The 22,318-nt window shown below is 39.8% G+C and overlaps 1 protein-coding gene across 1 annotated transcript in view; it reads right to left on the reverse strand.

Annotated features, from left to right (window-relative positions):
* Positions 1 to 22,318, reverse strand: part of FBXL17 (F-box and leucine rich repeat protein 17) — a 470,061-nt gene that overhangs the window by 304,490 nt on the left and 143,253 nt on the right. Inside the window, exon 6 of the mRNA XM_065406296.1 lies at positions 9,124 to 9,231. Coding sequence (XP_065262368.1) covers positions 9,124 to 9,231 — 108 coding nt within the window. The remainder of the gene's footprint in view (positions 1 to 9,123; positions 9,232 to 22,318) is intronic.

Here is a 22,318-nt window from a genome sequence, read left to right on the forward strand (position 1 = left end):
TTACTCTTTAATAAAACATGGATCGCAATACTTATGTCGCACACATATTTATTAAAGAGTCCTCAGATGAAAGGTGCTATAGAGGTGCAAAATATCATGAAACATGGGGAAAAAACTCTTATGGGAAGACTTTTCAGTAAACCTTACATAAAAAGGTACAGCATGGAAACCGTAGCAAATCTAGTAGAAAAGTTTGGTTAAAGAAGAAAATTGGAAACCAGTTTTCTAATTAACCTAACATACAGAAGAACTGATTAACCCTACTTTCCTTTAAACATGAAAGGTGTCACATCTTACAACCAATTTTGAAATTCTGCTGCCAGAGTGCAATGAGCCCATTTTTATATACCGGACAATAGCCTTACCTCCCATTGTATGAGATATCTGGACTCTTTCTTGAACTACATGGCTCAGAGGTAGAATAATTCTGATATTTTTCATAGCCTAAGGGGCAAGCTAGCAAGTAATCCCTTTGAAAGGGATTTACTTAGCAATATCAACCACTTCACAGCTGATGTATTTAGAGCAGCACAGTGGCTACAGTTTGCAGTGACACTTGTTTCATTGCCATCATTTCAGGTGCTGGTAAACACTGTGATTGTTTCAACTGCTAGATGATGGCACTGTCCTACATGGCTTAGTCATAATTTGTCCTATTTTAAGAGCACAACATTTTACCCATTATCTTTGTGACGTTGCACTCCATATGCTTTATGAAAATATGCTTATGAATGTGACTATGATGTAACTGGAATATGCTTTATGCAAAAGATCTCTTGTAAAGTATCATTACAAAGCTTATAATCTACTGAGTGTGTTCATCCTATTTGTTTGCATGTATTATTTCAATGTCTGAAATTAGGAGAATAAGATATAAACTTGTATTACTGATGTAAACATATTAAGTGGAAGCCATTAAGGGTGCTTCAGAGTCAATATCCTGTAAATGGCTCTGTTTACTTGCAAACCTTCCTGTGTACCTGTGGGCCAGACCAGGAAGAATGGAGGCGGGGGGGGGGGTGTCTTACAATGACATGTGACCATGTCACCTGAGAATGAAATCCATCTTAAATCTGGTACTTTTCCATTTAGAAGGATGGGGGGGGGGGAGAGACCCAGAGAGACAGAGCAGGACAAAGGGGAGGCCAGTCATGAGAAAACCTCTAGTTACCAGCTAAGATGTCTCCTGGAACTAACAAGGACTGTACCATGGGAAAGGATTGGGCCCAGACTAGGAAGGAGTCTAGTCTGTGAAAGAAGCTTACTGGAACATCTCTGAGGGTGAGATATTACCTGTAATCAGTTTCTTAATGTATTAGGCTTAGACTTGCGTGTTTTTGCTTTATTTTACTTGGTGACTTACTCTGTTCTGTCTGTTATTACTTGAAACCACTCAAATCCTACTTTTTATACTTAATAAAATCACTTTTGTTTATTAATGAACCAGCATAAGTGATTAATACCTGGGGGACAAACAGCCGTGCATATCTCTCTATCAGTGTTATATAGGGCGGACAGTTTATGAGTTTACCCTGTATAAGTTTTATACAGAGTAAAGCAGATTTATTTGGGGTTTGGATCCCTTTGGGAGCTGGGTGTTTGGGTGTTGGAGAGGTAACTGTAGCCGGCCACAGCCCCCATCCATGGCTTGGCCCCCATCCAAGGCTTGGCCTTCCCCAGACAGAGGAGGGGCAGCCCATTTCCCCCCCATCTACTCCCCCCCTTTTGCTTTTTCAAATGCAGTCTGTCTGTGTAGACTTCCTGTTATGCCAGCTACCTTGTTCTTGAAGTGCAGGCTGCACAGTTTCCTGTCTGAACCACGAACACCAGCGGAAGTCCTCGCTGATGTGAGGGGCTTGGTTAAAGCTATATTACCAATTGTATTCATGCTTATGAATATGTAATCAATATATAAGGAGTGAGTGAGATAGTATGAGTGTAAGAAAACAATTGCAAGGCTTGAACCAAAATATTACAATGTAAGGATAATCAAGGTATATATGGGACTGTATATAAACCTACGGCAGTAACGTCCAGAGAGAGATGTAACCCACAACAGCAAAAACTCAGGACCGGAAGCAGCAGAGCCCTCCCGTAGATCCAAAGGGACATTGGGGACTCTCGTCACCTAGTGATTCAATCTCTGAGAAGCTGGAACCTGGCCAGTCTCAGTCACCTAAGATTGAAAGCAACACCCATGTCTACAGCCTGCCGGTATGCATGGGATGTGTGTGTGTATATAATTGCGCAAATAAGGGAAGCAAGCAATAAATCAACCCTCAGTACTGCTTTAGTTCGACCTTTGTTTGTGGTTATTTCTTGGCCTGATTCCAGGGAATGGGCAACATTAACCTGCTGAGCAGTTTTCAGTTAAAGTCTGCAGCTTTGGGGGCATGGCCCAGACCCTGAGTCTGTATTGCAGCAGGCTAGCGTGTCTGGCTCAACGAGGCAGGGTTCTGGAGTCCCAAGCTGGAAGGGAAAACGGGCTCAGAGGTAATTTCAGCATGTCAGGTCACAGTCCCAAGGGGATCTCTGTTACTGAACCTGTCACAATCTTTATCTTTAAAAGTAAAACATTAGGGAAAAGATAGGAAAGGAGTATGACAAGTGAAACAAATACAAGGATAAAGTCTTTGATGAGATAAATAATTAGCCATTTGGTAAAGCCACTCTCTCTCTCATTAGGATAGGAAGAGCTCTACACCTCATTATGGAATCAGACATTTCCCATATGTATCTCAGAATTTAAAAAACAAAACTGATATTTAATGTAACCAATCACAGGTGCTGAAACTAATACCTGGCAACCCATAAGCAATCACTATGAATTACTAGTAAAAATAACCCTAAAACCACCTGGTAACAAAGGCAAATTTACATTTAGGAGTTGGATATTATATATTGCAATACCATTCATTCATAACGTAATGGCGTTTATACACTTGTATGTACATTGGGAGTCAGATGCATGAATTTCCACAAATCCAGATGAAAATATACCTATACATATTCTGAACAAAAAAGTAGCACTGTATTTTGATTTTGTCTACTTTTCCTTTATGGAAAGGTATTCCTGGTTTTGAATTTTTGTATACATTGGTTATGTTCCACAGCAAATCCTAGTTAAGTAAATTCCGCTACTGTTTAGAATAATTATTTCATGTAAACATATTTGGTATTCTAGATTCCATAATAGAATATGATTATTGTATTCTGAAAGCCAAAATGAATATGACAGCTACAAATGCAGACACTAATCAGAATATTGACTATATTTCACTGAGTGCCAGTCTGAACTCTGGCATGCAGATATGATAAACTTCATTTATTAAAGAAAAAAAAATCACACTGAAAATATTAAGAAGAAATATGAATTAATATTAATCACAGGAAGAAACCTAATCTTTTTTTAATATTAACAAATATTGGTATATTTTAAGATCACTTGGTGAAAGGAGATGATGTAATGGTCTTAAATAGTAGGTAACGCTAGATTAGAATCAGGGAAAGGATGGTCCTGTATCAAAAGCATGTGAGGTCATCTCTCCAGGATTACTTAACCTGTCTATTCCTTAGTTTCCCTCTCGGTAAATTATAGGTTAAATTAAATGCAGTCAATGCAACCTGAATGTGGTGAGGCTTTGTCTGGCCAGCAAGAAGAAAAGGAGTTGTGGCTCCTTTAAGGTTCCCCCATTGCCTTTGGGTTACAAGGGGAAGGCAAAGGGAGCAATTACATGAGCCACAGGCAACCAGAAGAGGTAGGCTCTGCTGGGACTTACCAGGCGAATGGGGGAAAGGGAAGTTATTGATAACCTGGTCCCTCTAGCCATAACCCTTCAGTACATTATTCATCCATTGACAACACAGTGAGCATGGTTATGGTTTATGACCTGGGGTTGCTGTTAGCAAAATTTGATATTAAGCTGGATTTTTAACTGCTCCTTGTATATCTCTCAGATTTAAACCTTTTGGGTGTCTATTTTGATGGTCCATTTTATAATGATGCTCAATCTTGTGCTCAGCATTTGAAAAGTTCAGCACAATGCTGCACTGGAGAGTGGCATGGGAATATGGTACATGGCAGATGGTACGCTATTTGAATGTCTTCTTGTCTGCAGGACAGGAAAAAGTCTGAGGAGCATGCTGGCCACATTCCAGGCTGTGACCGGCAAGCTGGGAATAACACTAGCAGACAAAAAGACAGAGAGACCCTCAACTAAGATGACCTACACAGGAATTGAGTAAGATACACAGGCTGGCATACCTAGATTCCCCACAAATAAACTGATGGCACTTTGGGGATGGATCAAAGGGCTAGGTCAGCTAATAAGGTTGCGCTCCGTGACCTGCAGGTTATCATCAGACATTTTAATTTTAAATGCTGAGTTGTGGCCGCAGAATAGGCATTTTGTGCTCAACTGTCAGCTGCCACTTTGGGAATATTAATGCCTAGTCATTTTATACAAGAGTAAATAAAGAGATAAGGGAGGAATTATGTGGATGGAAACAGTTCTTGAATCACTTTAATGGGATTTAATTTGGAGAGAGGAACGGATGCTAGAGGCAGACTTAAAAATTCTTTCGGATGCATTGGCCGGAGAAGAGGGACATAGGATTGAGAGGGTTGCTGCTTTATTTTTATTTTTTTTTTAAACCTGGAGAAGTGGTGCTCAGAAATGGCCCACTGAGTGAAGGGATAAGGGATAAGAAGAAACACAACATTTCTGGAATTCTCTCCCATTTGAGTTGCAGGGACGCTTTGGGAAATGAAATTTGCAAACAAAAGTGAGAGTTTCAGGAGTAACAACCTGGCAGTGGTACATAATAGCCAGTCCTGCAGGTAGTCCAGTGTTATGAAGTTGGTGAGGGCATTTCTCCCGTGGTGTTTAACTTGTATGTTTTTCTGCTAAACATGTGCCCAGTATTAATGAATCAGCTATGCCAGTATCATCTCAATTACAGGTGGACTGATTCCAAGACCTGGCACAGGCAGCCAACAAGGAGGCTGAACAGATGCCCGTGGGTCTCTGGAGTATGACTGCTCTTGGAGTAGCGCAGAGAGCAGTAACACCACAAACATTTAGGGCTTATGGTTTGGTTTTTAATACATTTATGCAATTTCAGATGAAGGAGGGTCTGCCTATCAACTGGCCTGTTCCCAAAGACAAGGTACTTCATAGATGGTGTCACGGTGCACCAAGGAGGCTGGTATCATCCACCATCTCCGGACACTTATCAGGCCTTATGTTGTTAGAAGGATGAAAGGTTACCCAGAACCTTGTGGCAGGATCTTAGTAAGGAGATTCCTAGTAAGGAGCTCTCAAGACAAAGACTGTACTGAAGATCCTCAACATTCTATCACTATTCAGTTGCTTGGGGATTTAGTGAAAGTTATTCAATAAATATGCAAAAGTGGGCAGCAGGTAGCCTGTTAAAGGTTGTATTCCTCATAACATTTTCTGGAGCATATAGGGTCAGTGAAATGGTGACTGGATTAGCAAGAGATACTTTCAAGCATAGCTTTGGATTTCAGGAACTTATGGGAGGGTGAGCAATTGGTCATCTTGACTTTGAGGATGTTAAAAACAGATCAGGGAGGGGCTAAGTGAGTCCTCAAGAAGGGGGCAACCCAGGGAATGGGGGCTCTAAGGATTTATACAGCTATGATGCTGGTTGGGGATGGACCCCTATTTCTTCATGGAGGCACCTGACAAAATACCCGTTTGTGATAGTTTTGTAAAGGGTCTTACCATTGCAGGGTTCCCTGCATATGAATTCAGTTCCCACGTGCTCAAGCTCAGGGCAGGAATTATGGCAGCCGAGCTCAGACTAAGGGCTTAGTGGATACAGGCAATCAGATGCTAGTATTCAAATGTATACAGGACATATATGAGGCCCAGATAGACAATCAGAGTCTAGCACTATGAATATTTTTACTATTTTTACTAGCTACCTAATTTCAGGAGCAAGAGAACAAGTCAAGTAAGCTAGAGTGTGTGTCTGCGGATGCAGTATTGTGAACTGGGTGCACAGGCAGATGGACAGTTCATCAGGGCATTTGCAGCTGGACCTCAGTGGTGAGGCAATCCTGAGTTGGCCTAAGAGGAGATGAGCATGCTTTGGGGCTAGCTGATGCCCCTCATACAAGTCTTTGGCAGCAAGGGGACAACCACTAGATATTATTTTTCAACTCAGTGAAAATGATTTGGAAATTTGTAAGGCAGTTGACTTGATGTTCAGGACTAAGACGGATTTGGGGAAGATCCAGGACCTTTTCTGGCCTTGGTTATAATTTGGCCAATATGTTATAACAGAAGGTATGGCGAGGAGTCACCAAGCCTCAGCAGGTTGACGTGGCCAGAAGGTGCGTAAATCAGGAGATGTCTAAACCTGTACATGAATGGGGAGGGTCCGTAACTACCCATCAATAAGGCTGTGAGTCTATCATGGAGGTCATGGAAGTCACAGATTCCATGACTTTCCGGGACCTCCAGGACTTTTGCAGCCAGCAAGTGCGACTGACCCCAGGGCCGCTGAAGCAGCCACAATGCCCCCCTGAACAACAGCGACAGTCCCAGCCCACCCACACAGCCCCCGCCCCGAGCATCAGCAGGCACCCCGGAGCTCCCCCCAGCACCAGTGGGTGTCCCAGAGCCCCCCATCCAGAGCAGCAGCTTGCTCCCAGAGTCCCACAGAACACCCAAGATTTGGTCAGGGGTATATAGTACAAGTCAGGGACAGGTCCCGGGGCCATGAATTTTTGTTTATTGCCCATGATGTGTCCATGACTTTTACTAAAATTACCCATGACTAAATCTTAGCCTTACTCAACAGGAAATATTGTATTGGGTATCCAAGTTATTTAGGGATAATGGTGTACACCTGTCTGACCACGGCGGGGATATATTTTTTGCCAGTATTAGGGAGGGAATTGTTAGCTATCGGGAAATTGTTAGCTGGTCATAGAGTGAGGCAACCAAGCTGATACCTTCTTTGGCAGGTTCCCAGTGCAGGTTCTCATTCCATAGGGCATCCAGTTCCCTGATAAACCAGAGTCAGAAGTGGACTTACAGGAAGGCATCCCCTAAAGAAGCTGGGGAAAGGGAGTTGGTGCACCTAATATATAGTATAGTACCCAACCCCCCTTAACCATCATACAAGGGGAGGGTGGGCAGGGTTCCAAAAACAAGCAGGAACCAGGTTGGGAATGGGGACAGATGACAGCAGCCCTCCCATACCGATGGGAATGATAAAGGAAAGAATGATGACCTGCACTATACAAGTTATCGTTGGGTATTTCTCAGACAAGTTAATAAAGTTTCAGCCTATTCAAACCACACCCCTTGCATCTTCTCTTTCTTCCTTCATAGCCAGGAAAATACCTACATATCAGTTAAGACACTGAAGTCCTATTTGTCCCACTTAAGTAATTTCTCTCTCCTAATGCTGTTTACACCCTTCAGATGCTACTACATGATTTGAAGTATCCAACATGGTCATGTATCCAAACTAGACATAATTGATTCTTTTAATCTTTTCAAGTAAATTAGTCCCTCCAGACTCTTTATTATTTTTGTGGCTTTTCTGTGAATTCCTCCCAGTTCAATAACATTTTCAAGTACTGAGGTGATCTGAACTTAACAGAATATTCTAGAGATGGTCTGACCAGTACAGAGAGTCTATAATTAACCACTATCATGACAAAAGGCTTATACAATTGCATCACAAAATAGTATTTGTATTTTTTGCAGCCATATTACATTACAAATTCTTATCTCATATGCTCTCCAATGTCATCTGCCACCCATAGGTCTCTCTGGTCACTAGTGCTTACCAGTTTTCTACCTCACATTTAAGGTAGGATCCTATCCCAGAGCACTACCCTGCATAGCATGGCATGGCCTTGATAGAACTTGCACTCAGTTCCCTCCTGGTTTTCCCAATAGCTTATCCACAGCCTGGAGTTCTTGAAGTAACACCCCCCTTTCCAGAGCTTAATTTAGTAAGTATAAAATACTTTGGTCCTTCATGGCCATACTTGTACACCCCCTTGTGGCTTCTAATTTAAGCTTGTAGGGAACTCAGTTCCTTCCCATAGGTTAAGGGATTCCACACTCCTCCTCCTCGGCTGTGAAGCAGGCAGGTAGGCTTCTCCCTGCAATGCTCCTCTCGCTGCCTGTCCTCTCTTCTCCCTTGGCTCTCTACCCAGAAGGCCTGATTTTATCCATATAAACAAAGTCTCATGAAGGCCTGATTTTATCCATATAAACAAAGTCTCATGACAAGCAGGTTTATTTTCTCCACCTGGAGAGGTAACCTAAGTGTCACAAGTTGGGCTGCACCCCTCACAGGCCCAGTCACCCTGTGACATCCCTATCCCTGGTTATTTTTACTAGATGCATTAGATTGCATTTTCCTATTTGAATGTCATTGTTATTTCCCAGCTATATTGCTAATCTTGCATTTTTCTCTGTCCTTCCTGCTGTTTTGCATCATCTCCCAATTTAATATCATCTGTGAATTTAATTAATATGTTTACCCCCTCTTTCACATCATTAATGAAGATATTAAATAAGACCAGTCCCAAAACCAATTTCTGCAGCCTGGCATCTCTCTCTCATGTTGCTACACTGATTAAAAAGGAAATAAGGAAACAAAGGATAATTATCAAGAGTGATTTACATTATATATTACATAATACAGAAATCCATACACATACTATATGTATGCATATACATACACACGTAAAATACATGCTGGTGCACACAAGCAGGTGTTTAAAGTCTTATTTGCATCCACAATTTTATGTCTGCAATTAACTGAGGGCACAGAACTTCAGTCAGATTAGATGTATAGATTCAATAGAAAAACTTTCTGATTGCCTACAAGACATTTGACATTTACAGTATTTTTTCTGAGAGAAGTTTTTTCACTCAACGTATTTATGGCATACAGTTGAACAGGGAAAGTCCACTTTTTACCTTTCAAAGACTTTTTTTCTTATGACCACAAAAATCTTTTTTCGTTCTACTCAGGTCTAGTTATTTTATTATACATGCAAGCATGATACTGTTGATGCCAACAGTTTTGGTGATAATTAAGTACTGTAGCTACTGTACTTACATTGGTGAGGTGAATGACTCCTTTAGATGTAACAGAGCAGCCCATAAACCCAACATACTGCAGCTCAGGACAGTGTTCAGCAAATGCTTTTACCGAGTGATCGGTCACCTACACAAAGAGAGAGAGAGAAAGCAGTTGAAGGTGACACTCTTATCTACTCAATACAATGAAATCTAGCAAGCATCTCAGCAACAGTGGTGAATTGTTGCTTCAATAGTTCTCTTTGTCTTGACAGTATGAGCGAGAAAGTATAGTGTGCCTACAGGTCTGCAGATATATATGTATGGGATGACAAAGAATCATCTCCCCCAGCAAAAGAGAGAGACAGTAACAACTAGATGATGGACAGTGAATTTCAAATTTTACTATTGAATTTATCTGCAGGGGAAAAACAATCCATTCCATCTGTTTTTCACATAACTTTGCACAACATCAAAACATCAACAAATGAAAATTATTACCAGCTCCTGCAGACTCACACGGTCCCCATTACTGGCTGTGCACAAAGTACTTGAACTATGTTATATTTCAAGAAGTTTTTTACTTCATCTTTCAAACAACTTCCACTAAATCTAAGCCATATAGAATCAATAAGGTTTTTTCATCTTAAAATACAATCCTAATTTCTTGTCAGTGAGTAAATCTTTAACTAACAGAAGTGAATGTACAGTATTGTACATAGGCTAGCAGTTGTAAATAATGCTTCCCATACCAGAGACTAATATTCCAATATAATCTCTGCTCCTTCCCCTCCCTCCCATTATAAGCCAGGTGTACAGGCTGCGTGTTTTGTTATTCTGGAATATTACTTTTTCTATATCTATATTTATCTATCTATAGCTTTATAATTAAGTCTATATCTGCAACAAAACTTAGTAAAATGTAATATGAAAAATGTGCTGCACTAAATTTGATGCTTAAATAATATTAGACTTTCTGCACAAAAATGTTCTCTCATTGGAAGGACAATAGTCTGAACTCCTTTCCTTAAACTGTTAGTCTTCTTAAATTTTCAACTCCTTTATATTTTTCCGTATTACTGTATTTCTCCCAATGGTTTATTAAGGCATGGCTTAAATCAACCAAACCCAATTTTCTCCATCACAGTTTGGAATTCAATTTTACTATCCAAACAAGAGAAAATTAAATATTTTTACTAGATTTTCTATTCTTCACTACAAATACCTATTTCACATTGGCTTTACTTGTTAAGAATCTCACCTTATAACTTTCTTATCTACTTTAAATAGATGTTGAAAACTCACCATCCTTAAATACAGTACATTAAAAGCATAATATAAAAACATTTAAAAGAAATGAAGCCACTGGCTTCAACATTCATCTGATGCAATATTAATCTCATCTTCAAATGTAATATGTGCCTGAAGCATATTTAAGCTAAGGGTTATATTAATAAATGCAAAATGGGCATTGTTGCCACTTGTGGGGATTATTTTAGTTTGCGTTGTTTTGTTTTGTATTTTCTCCTAAAGACTTGTTTAAAGCAGAGAATATACAACGTATCATAAACAAATCAAGTCTATGCTTTTATTGTCATGAAACCCCTTCATCATTTTTTCCCTTCTCATTTTCCACTTTCCTGAGGTTGAATCAAAAGGATGTTCATCATATATAAAGTTATATGCGCAGTTAAAGATAGAAAAGGGCACAAAAGCCTGCTGCCCTAAAGTCATAGATAGTTTTGCCATTGGTCTCAATGGGACTAGGACTGGACCCGACGTATATATGCTGAAAAATTTACAGTGCAACAAAAGCTACCTGATTCTAAGTACAGTAAATCATACATTTAGATACATCTTGTTTCCTGTCCCTTGAAAGTATGAGGACAGGGCCGGCTCCAGGCACCAGCGCAGTAAGCATGTGCTTGGGCGGCCAACGGAGAGGGAAGGACCTGCCGCCGAATTACGACGTGACGGCGGCAGAGCTTTTTTTTTTTTTTGGCCACTTGGGGCAGCCAAAACGCTGGAGCCGGCCCTGTATAAGGATACTTTGTTTTACACTATAATATTTATCTGCAATAGTAGGAAGAATGATTACTGTATATGGTATTACAACTTTATATACAGCTTTACAGTACATGTTCTAATTCTGATACAATAAATTACATTTCAAATATATTCTAATATGTTCTAAACTTCACTTGTCTCAAGTTTTTCTCTTGAAACACTGTGAGCATTATGACACTATTTCTAGTCTGTAACATTACTTTAAAGAGAGCTCAACCTCCCCTATTTTTCTTTTCACCTTCTTTTGATTGATCTTCTTTTGCAGTACTATTTTGTTACCTCCCATCCACAGGATGTTTTTGCTCCTCATTAACACATGAGCAACATTTCATCATTTAAACCGTGCATTCAAACAGTGCTGAACAACAAACAAATCAACTGAAAAATATTCAAGGTTATGAGAATTAAAATCATACATTTAAATTTTATTTTTATAATCACTATAATATGAAAAGAGTTAAAATGAATGTTATCAAGAGCATTTTTTCTTCTCTAATAGTCACTTAGAGTATTTTTTGAAGGTTAACTTCTGATATGTGAAAATGAATGTTCACTTGGGTACATTTTCCTTTTCATGCATAGTATGCATATAATGCTCTTAATACAACTAAATGTTGTGCACACACACGTACTCTTTGCTGATAAGCACCTTAGAAAAGAATGCTGCTGGGTCCCCACAGAAAGATGGGACTGATTTAGGCTTCCTGGATCATGACACAAATTTAAATTCATGACATTTCTATGTGTAGAAAAGCTGTTATTGACCTTAGACAACGATAATTCTAGAGGGAAATTCCACATTTTGGAGTAGACGGAAAAGTAGAACAATGTGGGAAATACAATAGCATTTTTTTAAGCTTTTAAGGAGCTTGAAAAGTTAAAATAAATTCTGGAGGAGATTGATCAAGCCATGCAGGAATGAGTCTAAGACAGACAGTGATGGTGTGAAAAAGCAGCCCCACTTCAGAAGCCCTCCAATGGCAGGCTGTGGCATGAGCAGTAAGCCTGCCTCAGTTTCCCCTTTCTTGACAGCGACCCCAGTAACTCCACACCATAGCTTTCCACATATAAAACAGACTTTCATGTGCTTAATTTATTACCAAAAATCCCACAACCATAGTCCAAAATTCTCCAGTCCAACAGTCCACCAACACCGCACCTCACCATGCTCTGGCTCTTAAGTATAGCTCCAGTGTCCCTCACCGTGCCTGACCCAGGCCCCTCCAGCTGGGGTGCTTCTCTGCCTTGTTTCCTTTCCTGGCATAGTTCCAATTCTTGCCTGAACAGATCAGTGGGCTCATTCCTCCATTATTCATTCCCCTGCCTTCAGCCCTTTCTGGCCCTCCTGCTTCAACTCTCTGGCTTAGAGAGCCAGCAGGCATCTCCTGCTGATGCTCTCAGCCTTCATCCCTCACCAGCCCTCTCTGCCTGTGGTTCTCTGGCCTGGAGAAGGTTTGTAGCTGATCCTTAGCTGCCTTCTACTTTCACCAGCCTGATGTGGCCCCAGTGCCCAACTAGGGAATTCTCTTTGCTCCCTTCTTCAGAAGCATCCCCTCCCTGAAGCTCTTAGCCCAGTTCTACTCTTCTTCTGAGCTCTCTCTATTCTCACAACTCTCCCATCTCACTCTGGATTTTGAACACACTCCCCATCTCTGGACGCTGGGATCTGAACTCTCCCTTCTCTGGGTTCTGGACTTTCATTTATAATTCCCAGGGACAGCCCTACCCATACTCATTATACCAAACTATAGCACATCTGGACTGGAACAGGAGATCTGGGTCCAATTTCATTTGAGGGGCCATCTACCCTGTTACATATGGATTTCAGTGGCAGTCTGCAACTTTATTAATTTGAGAACTTTGCACACATTCCTTCCAGATCAGGGCAGCAACAAAAGCAGTACTGGAGGGTTCCCCAAGGATCCAGTCACTGGGACTATGTTATGGGACCTATGTTCACTCTGCTGATGGGTTACTGGGGTAGACAAAGAGCATAAGAGGGCGACTGAAAGCCTGGGGACATTTAAAATGGGGGAAGGGGAGAGGAGAATGATAGCCAATTGACTGCTCTACTCCCCCCTTTACCCAGCCAATGGAAGGCAAAGAAATCACCTCTCTTCCCTCTCCCTCCCTCCCCCGACACACCCAATGCACATTCCTCCATGCACTGATATTGGAGGAGAGGCTAGCTCCGGCGCTCCCTCCTCCACCTCATCTTGGAGTATGAGCATCATTCCTTTTAGTCTAACCTAACAGTCCCTCCTCCCTGCTGATATGGGGTGGGGAGTGCATTAGTGGGCAAATAGCGGGTTAGATGGTCAAATATCATAGATTTATGATAAGGCTCCGCAGTTTCTCACATTAATATTACCTCCACATACATGTAAAATATTTGACTTGTTTGCAAATAATAAAATTACTAAACTTTACAATGCTTTCCTGCTAATACATGAATGTACACAACAAAACATTTTACATACCAAGTAATCTTTGCACAAAGGATATTTTCCTGGTAAAACAGGTTATTAATTGAGTGAACCTTTTCAATATCCTATATAATTTCACTCAATCAAATATTGTCTCTCACTACTTTTCTACAGTATGCAAGTCATGTGTTTTCCGGTCTCATAGAAATTATTTACATTATGCATGAATTGATTAAATTTTAGATAGGGTATTGCTAACAGTGCTCTTAAATACTGACTTACAAAAAACAGTACTGCACTGAAACAGTTTAACAACTTTGGACTCAGTTCAATAATAGATAGCCTCCTTTGCTGCCAGTCAGCAGAAATTCCACTAACTGTGGAGGCTAATTTGAATTTGCAAGGGGAAATTATAAAATTTCTTTGGTCAGCACTGTAATCTCCTAGTTAACATTCCTCACCATACTTGAACCCAGGAGTTCCTGAATTTTTTCAGCCCAAATGCTATACACGGCAAACGGATATTTTAATGTTGCAGTGTCCAGTGAGTATGCAACAGATGTCACCAGACATTCTAAACATGAGAAATTCTAACACATGGTTGCTCTCTTCCTTGGCTGTGATAAAAAATGGAAATCAGCTGGGACATGATTAAAGGGACAATGGCTCAATTTTTTTAAACAATTAACAAGACCATTAAGGACAGACATCTATGGAAAAATTGATATAGTCCTTCAGTGTCTGGACAGATATTTAGTGTTAGATGTATTTAGGGTGGCTGTTTTGATTTGATATTTTGGGAGGGGGAAGAGAGAGATTGGGAGGGTTCTTTTTCAGATAAACAAAAAATACCCTTGTGGCCAAATACTTTAGCATTGCATCCAGCCAGAATCATTGATAACAGTATCCCATTCACCAAGCCTAACTTGGATATTACTTCTCCTTGCAAAGAGTCATGCCTACAGAAAATACGTTTTCATCTGGAGTGAAGTGTTTCAAAAATTTCGAGGGTTATTCAAGTGGAGGTATATGCATCTTTAAAAAAAAAAACCCACTACCTTAACCACAAGACCATGCTTCTTGCCTCATTCACTACACACCTTCCAAGTTCTGCAACAAATGAACCAAAGGTCACTACACATCCCTGATTCACCCTGAGAGCAGGTCCATCCTGTGCACTGAATGAGGCAGGGGTTTTGTGGAAAAAATAGTACGTGATCATGTAATTAAAAACTGTATCAAAATGCATATGCACAAGGAGGTCAAATTAAGATTGCACAGACAAGCTTAATGCTAGCATTTTCTAAACTTTGAGTGCTTAACTTTGTACCCTTAATGTTCTTTCATAGTATTTTGTGTTTGCTATTTATATAGAGAGAGATTTATATATAAATAGAATATGTATATAGACAAAGATAGATATATAAGAACACACAACGTACATATATAACAAGTGTAAGATTTCAGTGAGAATGAGAGAGAGAATTATAATATTCTATAGAAGGAGCTGGTAATATATTCGGGTTGCACTTTACATTATAAAAACCTTTTACAGTCTTTTATTCAAGAAGCTTCCCCATCTCCACTGCTACAAGATCTTTGATATTTAGAAAAGAGAACACCCTCAGATTACAGAAGTTCCCTTTCTTTGTCCCATGAAATTCCAAGTGTCAAAATCGCCATTTACTTTCTTTCACAAATGAGCCTAAGGAAAACACTGGCAAAATAATTACAGAACATGAAAATTCTAGGCCAAATCCATGCTGCTGCCAAAGCAGCAGCAGCTGTACTGGGAAAAACTGGGAAATCCCCATCTTTAATCCTTATACCACACTAAATCATACCTGCCTATCTTTGGTGTTTAAAACTTTCATACAGGTAAGAAGAGATCAGAGAGAAAGAGGAAGACTGGCCGTCTGGACCAAGTTGGGTTCTCCAACTTTCTGATTTCCCCCCAAAGGCACCCTCTATACCCAGCTAACATAGTTAGTTCTATAGCTCAAGTAATAACAGTCTGCATTGTAATGGTGAAAGTTTAGGGCTCCAATCCTGATGATGATGCAATATATGAAGGCTGTTTACAGTTGCAGATAATGGAATTTGCTTTCATGTCCTTTAAAAAAGCAACTAAGAAATTACAGAAAGTTTGTGTTAAAAACGTTATTTAGGTTGCAAAATCAAGCACTTGAAAGTTAGGAAATGTCAGATTTAGTGACTGTACAATCTTAATTCTGTGCCTTTGTATGTGTGCATTATGATAATCATTACTTACATGATTACATAATTTGTTTTTAATGAACCCCTGCATCATTCAGTCCACAGTATGGAAGCACAAAGAGTCAGAATTAAGTTTGCAGAGACAACTGTAAATTTGGGATTTCCTAATTTCTGAGTGCTTGACTTTGCAACCTAAATAACTTTCTTTTCTTTTTCTTTCTTTGCATGTAAATACACACAGTGCACATAGGTTAGTCAGTGCAACTCAAAGCAAATCACCATACAGAATAGACTACAGTTCTACTAAAAATGACCCCTTGTCAACAAGGGCACAGAAATTCACAACTAATCACATTACAAAAGTACATTAGTGCTCATTGAGGAATCTGTAATAATTTGATTGCCTGTTCGACCTTCATTGACTTTCGCTCATTCTGCCATGCTCAATGGTAGTCTTGCTTTGAAATAGTCATATAAGCTGATGAGCAGAGATTTATAAATTATGCACTAAAGCGTTGTGAATGGGAAAGACATTGGCCTGGAACTAATGGCACAGATATTTTGCACCTATTAAAATGATCTATGAAAAGTTAGGCCTGGCTTAACCATTTTCCTTTAATTTATTGGACTAGTTTCTATTATTGCAGTTCTGCATTATTTTATTCAAATTCAATATTTTGGATATTCTGAATTAAATTCACTAAATATTAGTCTATTTGGTATTCTATTCAAGTTTCAAGTCTGCAAAAAAGATGAGCTCTGAAGCAAAGGTGATAATTCTAAACAAAAATGAAAAACAACAAGCTACTTAAATTTCAACAAAAAACACTGAAAATAACTGATTAACAAATCACCCATCCACCCATTGACCCTCACTGGTTGATTGAAATGTCATAATTTTCTAAAAGAAAGTACAAGAGTATGCTTTTCATAGAAATTCGAAGTGGAAAAAAACCTATTCTGTCATCTCAATGACCACTTGTCAGCATGACTATCCCCTTAGAGTATTCTTTCCAGTGCTTTCTTTGCCTCTTATTAGGAAGGCTATTCCACAAACCAAGAGAAATCACTGTTAGAAACCTTTTTTCTGATAATTAGTCTAACATTTTCCTTTTCTTTTTCTTCGTACCCTTATAAAAAGGTTATAGAAGCTACTTTTAAAACCAAACCATAACATTTTGAAAACACACTTTTTTTTTTTTTATTACACACAAAGTTAAGGAAATGAAAGCAAATTCCATATCTGCAACTGAAACAGCCCTCATATCATGCATCATCATCAGGATTGGAGGCCTAAATTGTCACCATTGCACTGCAGACTTTGAGCTATAAAGGTGCCTTTGAGGGGGGAACTCAGAAGGTTGGAGAGCCCAACTTGGTCCAGCCTGGCCAGTCTTCCTCTTTCTCAGTTCTCTTCTAACCTGGATATTTAAGTATATGAAAGAATTTCTGTCTATCCTTGGTGTTTAAACCTTTCAAGTACCTGTGAATTTATTTTCTGTGTAGTCATCATTTAGCTAACCTAAAAATACATATATTTTAATCTTAAATAAAACCTACCAGCCACTTAACTATTTCCATATCTCTTTCCTAAAATGCCTCCAATTTGTCTATCTTTCTGATAATGAAGAGCCCTGGAGGCATCTCAATATCACAGAGGCTGTCACATCGGAATAAGAGAGTGGGATTATCATAGTCCTGTCCCATGACATGATAATTCTGCATCCCCAGCTGCATGGCTGTTTTTAGTTCTAGAATATTTAATCCAGTGTAAAGAGACACTCCCAAAATGAATCTAATTTTAAGATAAGAAATCAATCTTTTCCAAGAATTGCCAGCACACTGGTGTCTGACATACCAAAGTTATCTTCTTGCAGTTTTCTTTTATCTTGAAGTCTTAAGTGCACCCACAAGTTTGTGTAATTGATACTTATTACACAAATTTGGATTACCAATGGCTCCTTACCCTCTTCTCTAAACTCTGGACCAGTGGTTCTCAACCAGGGATATGTGTACACAGAGGTCTTCCAGGGGGTACATCAATTCATCTAGATCAGTGTTTCTCAATCTGGGGGATTTGACTCCCAGGGATGTCGCAAGGTGAGTTTAGGGGTGTTGCAAGTGCAGGGCTGGCATTAGGGGGTGGCAAGCAGGGCAACTATCTGGAGCCCCACACCAAAAGGGGACCCGCAAAGCTAAGTTACATGCTTCAGCACCAGGCAGCAAAGCTCGGGCTTCAGCCCTCTCATTCAGGGCTCCGGCATCAGACAAGACTCAAGTGAAAAACAGGCTCAAGTATCACACTGAAATCCAAGTACAATATTTATATTCCAATCAATTTATTTTATACTTATATGGTAAAAATGAGAAAGTCAGCCATTTTTCAGTAACAGTATGCTGTGACACTTCTGTATTTTTGTGTCTGATTTTGTAAGCAAGTAGTTTTTAAGTGAGGTGAAACTTGGGGTACACAAGATAAATCAGACTCCGGAAAGGGATACAGTAGTCTGGAAAGGTTGAGAACCACTGCTCTAGACCATATTTCTTTCCAAATATTTCAATGGCTTCCACTAATCTATTCAGTAAGAAAAAGAAGAATTAGTATAAATTAATATTTTAGGATTATAGATTGAAAGAATATAATTTGACATCTGACTTGTACAAATACCTTTCAGTATACTAACTTCAGCCATGCTACTGCTGTTAATCTTCAAATGTTGTTATTAACAACTTCTGAAAATGATTTATAATAGCAATAGCCCTTAAGATCAGTGATTCCCACATTTAATGCTAAAGACTTTACTGTCATAACATTCACATCAGCCAAATAATAGTTAGTCAAATGGTAACTGATGATAACAACAAGTGCTAATATGGTATTTATCAGCTACCATTCAGGCAATGACATGGTTGGATTTGGTAAAACTACTTCAAGCATATCACAAAAGCAATACACAAACACATATTTTTAAAATTTTATATTTATAATCATATATAACTACAACAAATCTAAGTACATAAAACTATAACAATGAAAATCCACACAATTTTCTCTACAGAATTCACTACTGTGATCTTTAGAATAAATACATTTACACAATGTATAAATATGCCAGAGGAGAAATTTTGGGGAAATGGTTTTACCAGCTTTTATTGCAAAAGGGGAGTAGGCTGCTTTATAACACAGGAAATGAAAATGTTTAAAGTTATGACAACTACTTGCATGTTATCAGGCAAGAGGTAAGAAAACTGTTCCTATTTCTGTGTGCCCTTCTTATGAATAGAGACAAAAGCAGTAGTACTATTGTAAATGGAGATTACTATAAATGTACTACTAAAAATGAATTCAGAAACAAAATTTGGTTACCACATTGCTAAAGCATGTCAAATTACAAAAGTATAATTAAAGATGAGATTTACTCTGCCATTTTGTCTAAAAGGATAAGGCAATTGTTTCAGTGCAAGCGATTGATCCACTTAATCAGAGAGGTTTATGGTCAATCCCTTATTATATAATAGCACTGAAAATATTTAGATAATTTAAAGTTAGATTAAAGAGCACTTGGGGAAAGTATTGCCTTCTCGGTAATAAACATGGTAGTGTTTTTTTAGAAGAATTTTTAGTAAACGTTCTCAACATTACAATGACTGTCACCAAAGAGATTTTAACAAATGAATTAGTTGCTGTCATTTTGTAGTTCATATCTGAGGGTTTGTCTGAGGAATGTAGAAAAATTACCTTGGAAATGTATGAGCAATTATATGATACAATTCTGAATACAGTCAAACCTCAGTAATCCGAGCCTCAATTAACAGAGTTTCAGTTATGAGAATGCCAACTAAAGCCCGAGAGATTTGTCTGAAGCCTCAGTCTAAAGCTAAGCTCTGCGTACCAGAGCTCTTGTGCCACTCAGCCAGCAAGTTTGGGAAAAGTAGCCTTTGGCCTTTCTGTCATCCCTAGATGCATACTTCAGGGCCCAGTTAGATTCCTCTCCTGATTATTCAGAGTTTTTGGGTGTCATACTGCCACCACCAGCACTGTCAGTATCTTTGCATAGTTAGGGATGTTTGAATGTCATCTAGAGACAAAGAATGTAGGCCATACTTACAGGTGGGGGACTACTATGAGGAAGCAGTGACTCTGAAAAAGATTTGGAGGTTACGGTGGATAATCAGCTGAACATGAGCTCCCTGTATGTGAAGGAACCTCGAGCATAGCAGGAATAGGGAGGTAATATTACCTCTGTATTTGGCACTGGTGCAACCTCTTTGAATACTGTGTCTAGTTCCAGTATCCACAATTCAAGAAGAATGTGATTAATTGGAGAGAGTTCATAATCAATCATGAAAATAATTACAGGATTGGAAAACATGCAGTGAAAGACTCAAGGAGCTCAATATGTTTAGCTTAAGAAAGAGAGTGTTAAGAGTTGATTTGATCAGTCTATAACAGGAGTCGGCAACGTTTGGCACGCGGCTAGCCAGGGTAAGCACCCTGGCGGGCCGGGCCAGTTTTATTTACCTGCTGACGCAGCAGGTTCGGCCGATCGCGGCTCCCACTGGCCGCGGTTCGCCGTCCCGGACCAATGGGGGCGGCAGGAAGCGGCGCGGGCGAGCGATGTGCTGGCCGTGGCTTCTCGCCGCCCCCATTGGCCCGGGACGGCAAACCGCGGCCAGTGGGGGCCGCGATCGGCCGAACCTGCCGCGTCAGCAGGTAAATAAAACTGGCCCGGCCCGCCAGGGTGCTTACCCTGGCTAGCCGCGTGCCAAACGTTGCCGACCCCTGGTCTATAAGTACCTACACAGGGAACGAAGTTTTGATAATAAAGGGCTCTTCAATCTAGCAGACAAAAGTCTAACAAAATCCAATGGCCAGATGCCAGACAAATTCAGATTAGCAAGAAGGAACAAAATTAACAGTGAGGGTAATTAATCATTGGAACAATTTATCAAAGGTTGTGAGGAATTCTCCATCATTGCCAATTTTTAAATCAAGATTGGATGTTTTTCTAAAGAGATGCTCTCGTTCAAAAGGGAATTAATTCAGGGAAATCCTATGGCCTTTGTTATACAGGCAGTCAGACTAGATGATCACAATGGTCCCTTCTGGGTTTATAATCTATGAATCTCTCCAGATTTGTCAGTTTCATGTTATCATTAGGGAAAAAAGAAAAAAAATATGCATGGGCAATTCCTTCTGTCATAATCCTCTCTTCTCTCATCCTACCAATAACAACAGTAAAAATCAAAGTATCATGACTCCATCTACCAGGAAGCAAGGCACCAAATAAATCAATTGAGCCCTCTATTTAAGCCCCAGTTTGCAGACTTTCTTCCAGAGCAACAAATAAGTGAATAAGTAGAGAAGTAAGAGAACATGCTAAAAGAATAAGCTGGTGCTTCTCACAAGGATAAGGAAGGATGGCAGATTGGGAGAAGAGAAGATTAAGACAAAAGGAGTTATCAGCAAGCAAGTTTTCCCCCAATGGTACATCCGCCTTCTCCCAGCCTACTGCTAGAGATAGTCAAAGACAGTAGATGTACTAAGCAGTACCCTGGGGATGAGAACTTATCTTGCTTGGAGAGCCCTGCGAACAGAGAATGTATCTACAGATGCAAACTGATCCATCTGATAGTGCTTCATGCACATAGGTGGAGATGACCACACTGTAAATCTGTTCACCTTGGAAGTGGAGGTTGCTGCTCTCACAGCACAGGATGTCACGAACCATTTAGCAGAGAGACATTTGATTGGCTCAAAATGCTGACACTCAACTTGTTCATAGGTAAGGAAGATGCAGTTATTTACTTATCTAGCAATGTTGTGTTTTGAGACAACCCTCAGAACAGACAAAGCACAGTCAAATCTTTCTGAACACCAGTAAACGAGATAAACATCTCTTGACACAATATTAACATACAGGGAGTTAAGTCTTCTGACCTGGGGAAAAGCAGAATTAGAACAAATAGTGGAGAACACAACAGGTTCATTGGTGTGGAACTCAGTGTTCCCCTTCCTGATGCATTTTGGGGAAAAACAAAAGCTACCTTCTCAGGAAAAAAACGTTCATGTCACTGCAACTTAAAAGGCCTCTTTAAAAAGTATTAGCTTGAGGGGGATTTCTAAGGATTCAAAACGGAACCTGTAAGCACTTACAAAACAAGGGGCTGGCCCCCCTCAGGAACCATTGAATAATACAGAGCTATCTCCAACAACAACAAAATCAATCTCTTAATAAAAAGACTGGAAGAGACAGACAGCCACCTGACCAAAAAAAAAAAAAAAAAGGATTGTGGGGGCTGAAGGCACAGAGGGAAAAGATACACACAGACCACAATGTAACCCAAAAGATTAAGAATGGCTGCAACATTGGGAAAGTGGGTTTTTCAGGACTGCCTTTGAGTTTGGAGGGAGTGTGGGAGTTGGACGTAAAGGCAGGGCCGGCTCCAGCATTTCTGCCGCCCCAAGCGGGGGGAAAAAAAAAAAAAAAGCCGTGATCGCGATTGGCGGCGGCAATTGGAAAA

This window comes from Emys orbicularis, chromosome 6 (assembly GCF_028017835.1).
Source record: "Emys orbicularis isolate rEmyOrb1 chromosome 6, rEmyOrb1.hap1, whole genome shotgun sequence".
Taxonomy (NCBI): domain Eukaryota; kingdom Metazoa; phylum Chordata; order Testudines; family Emydidae; genus Emys; species Emys orbicularis.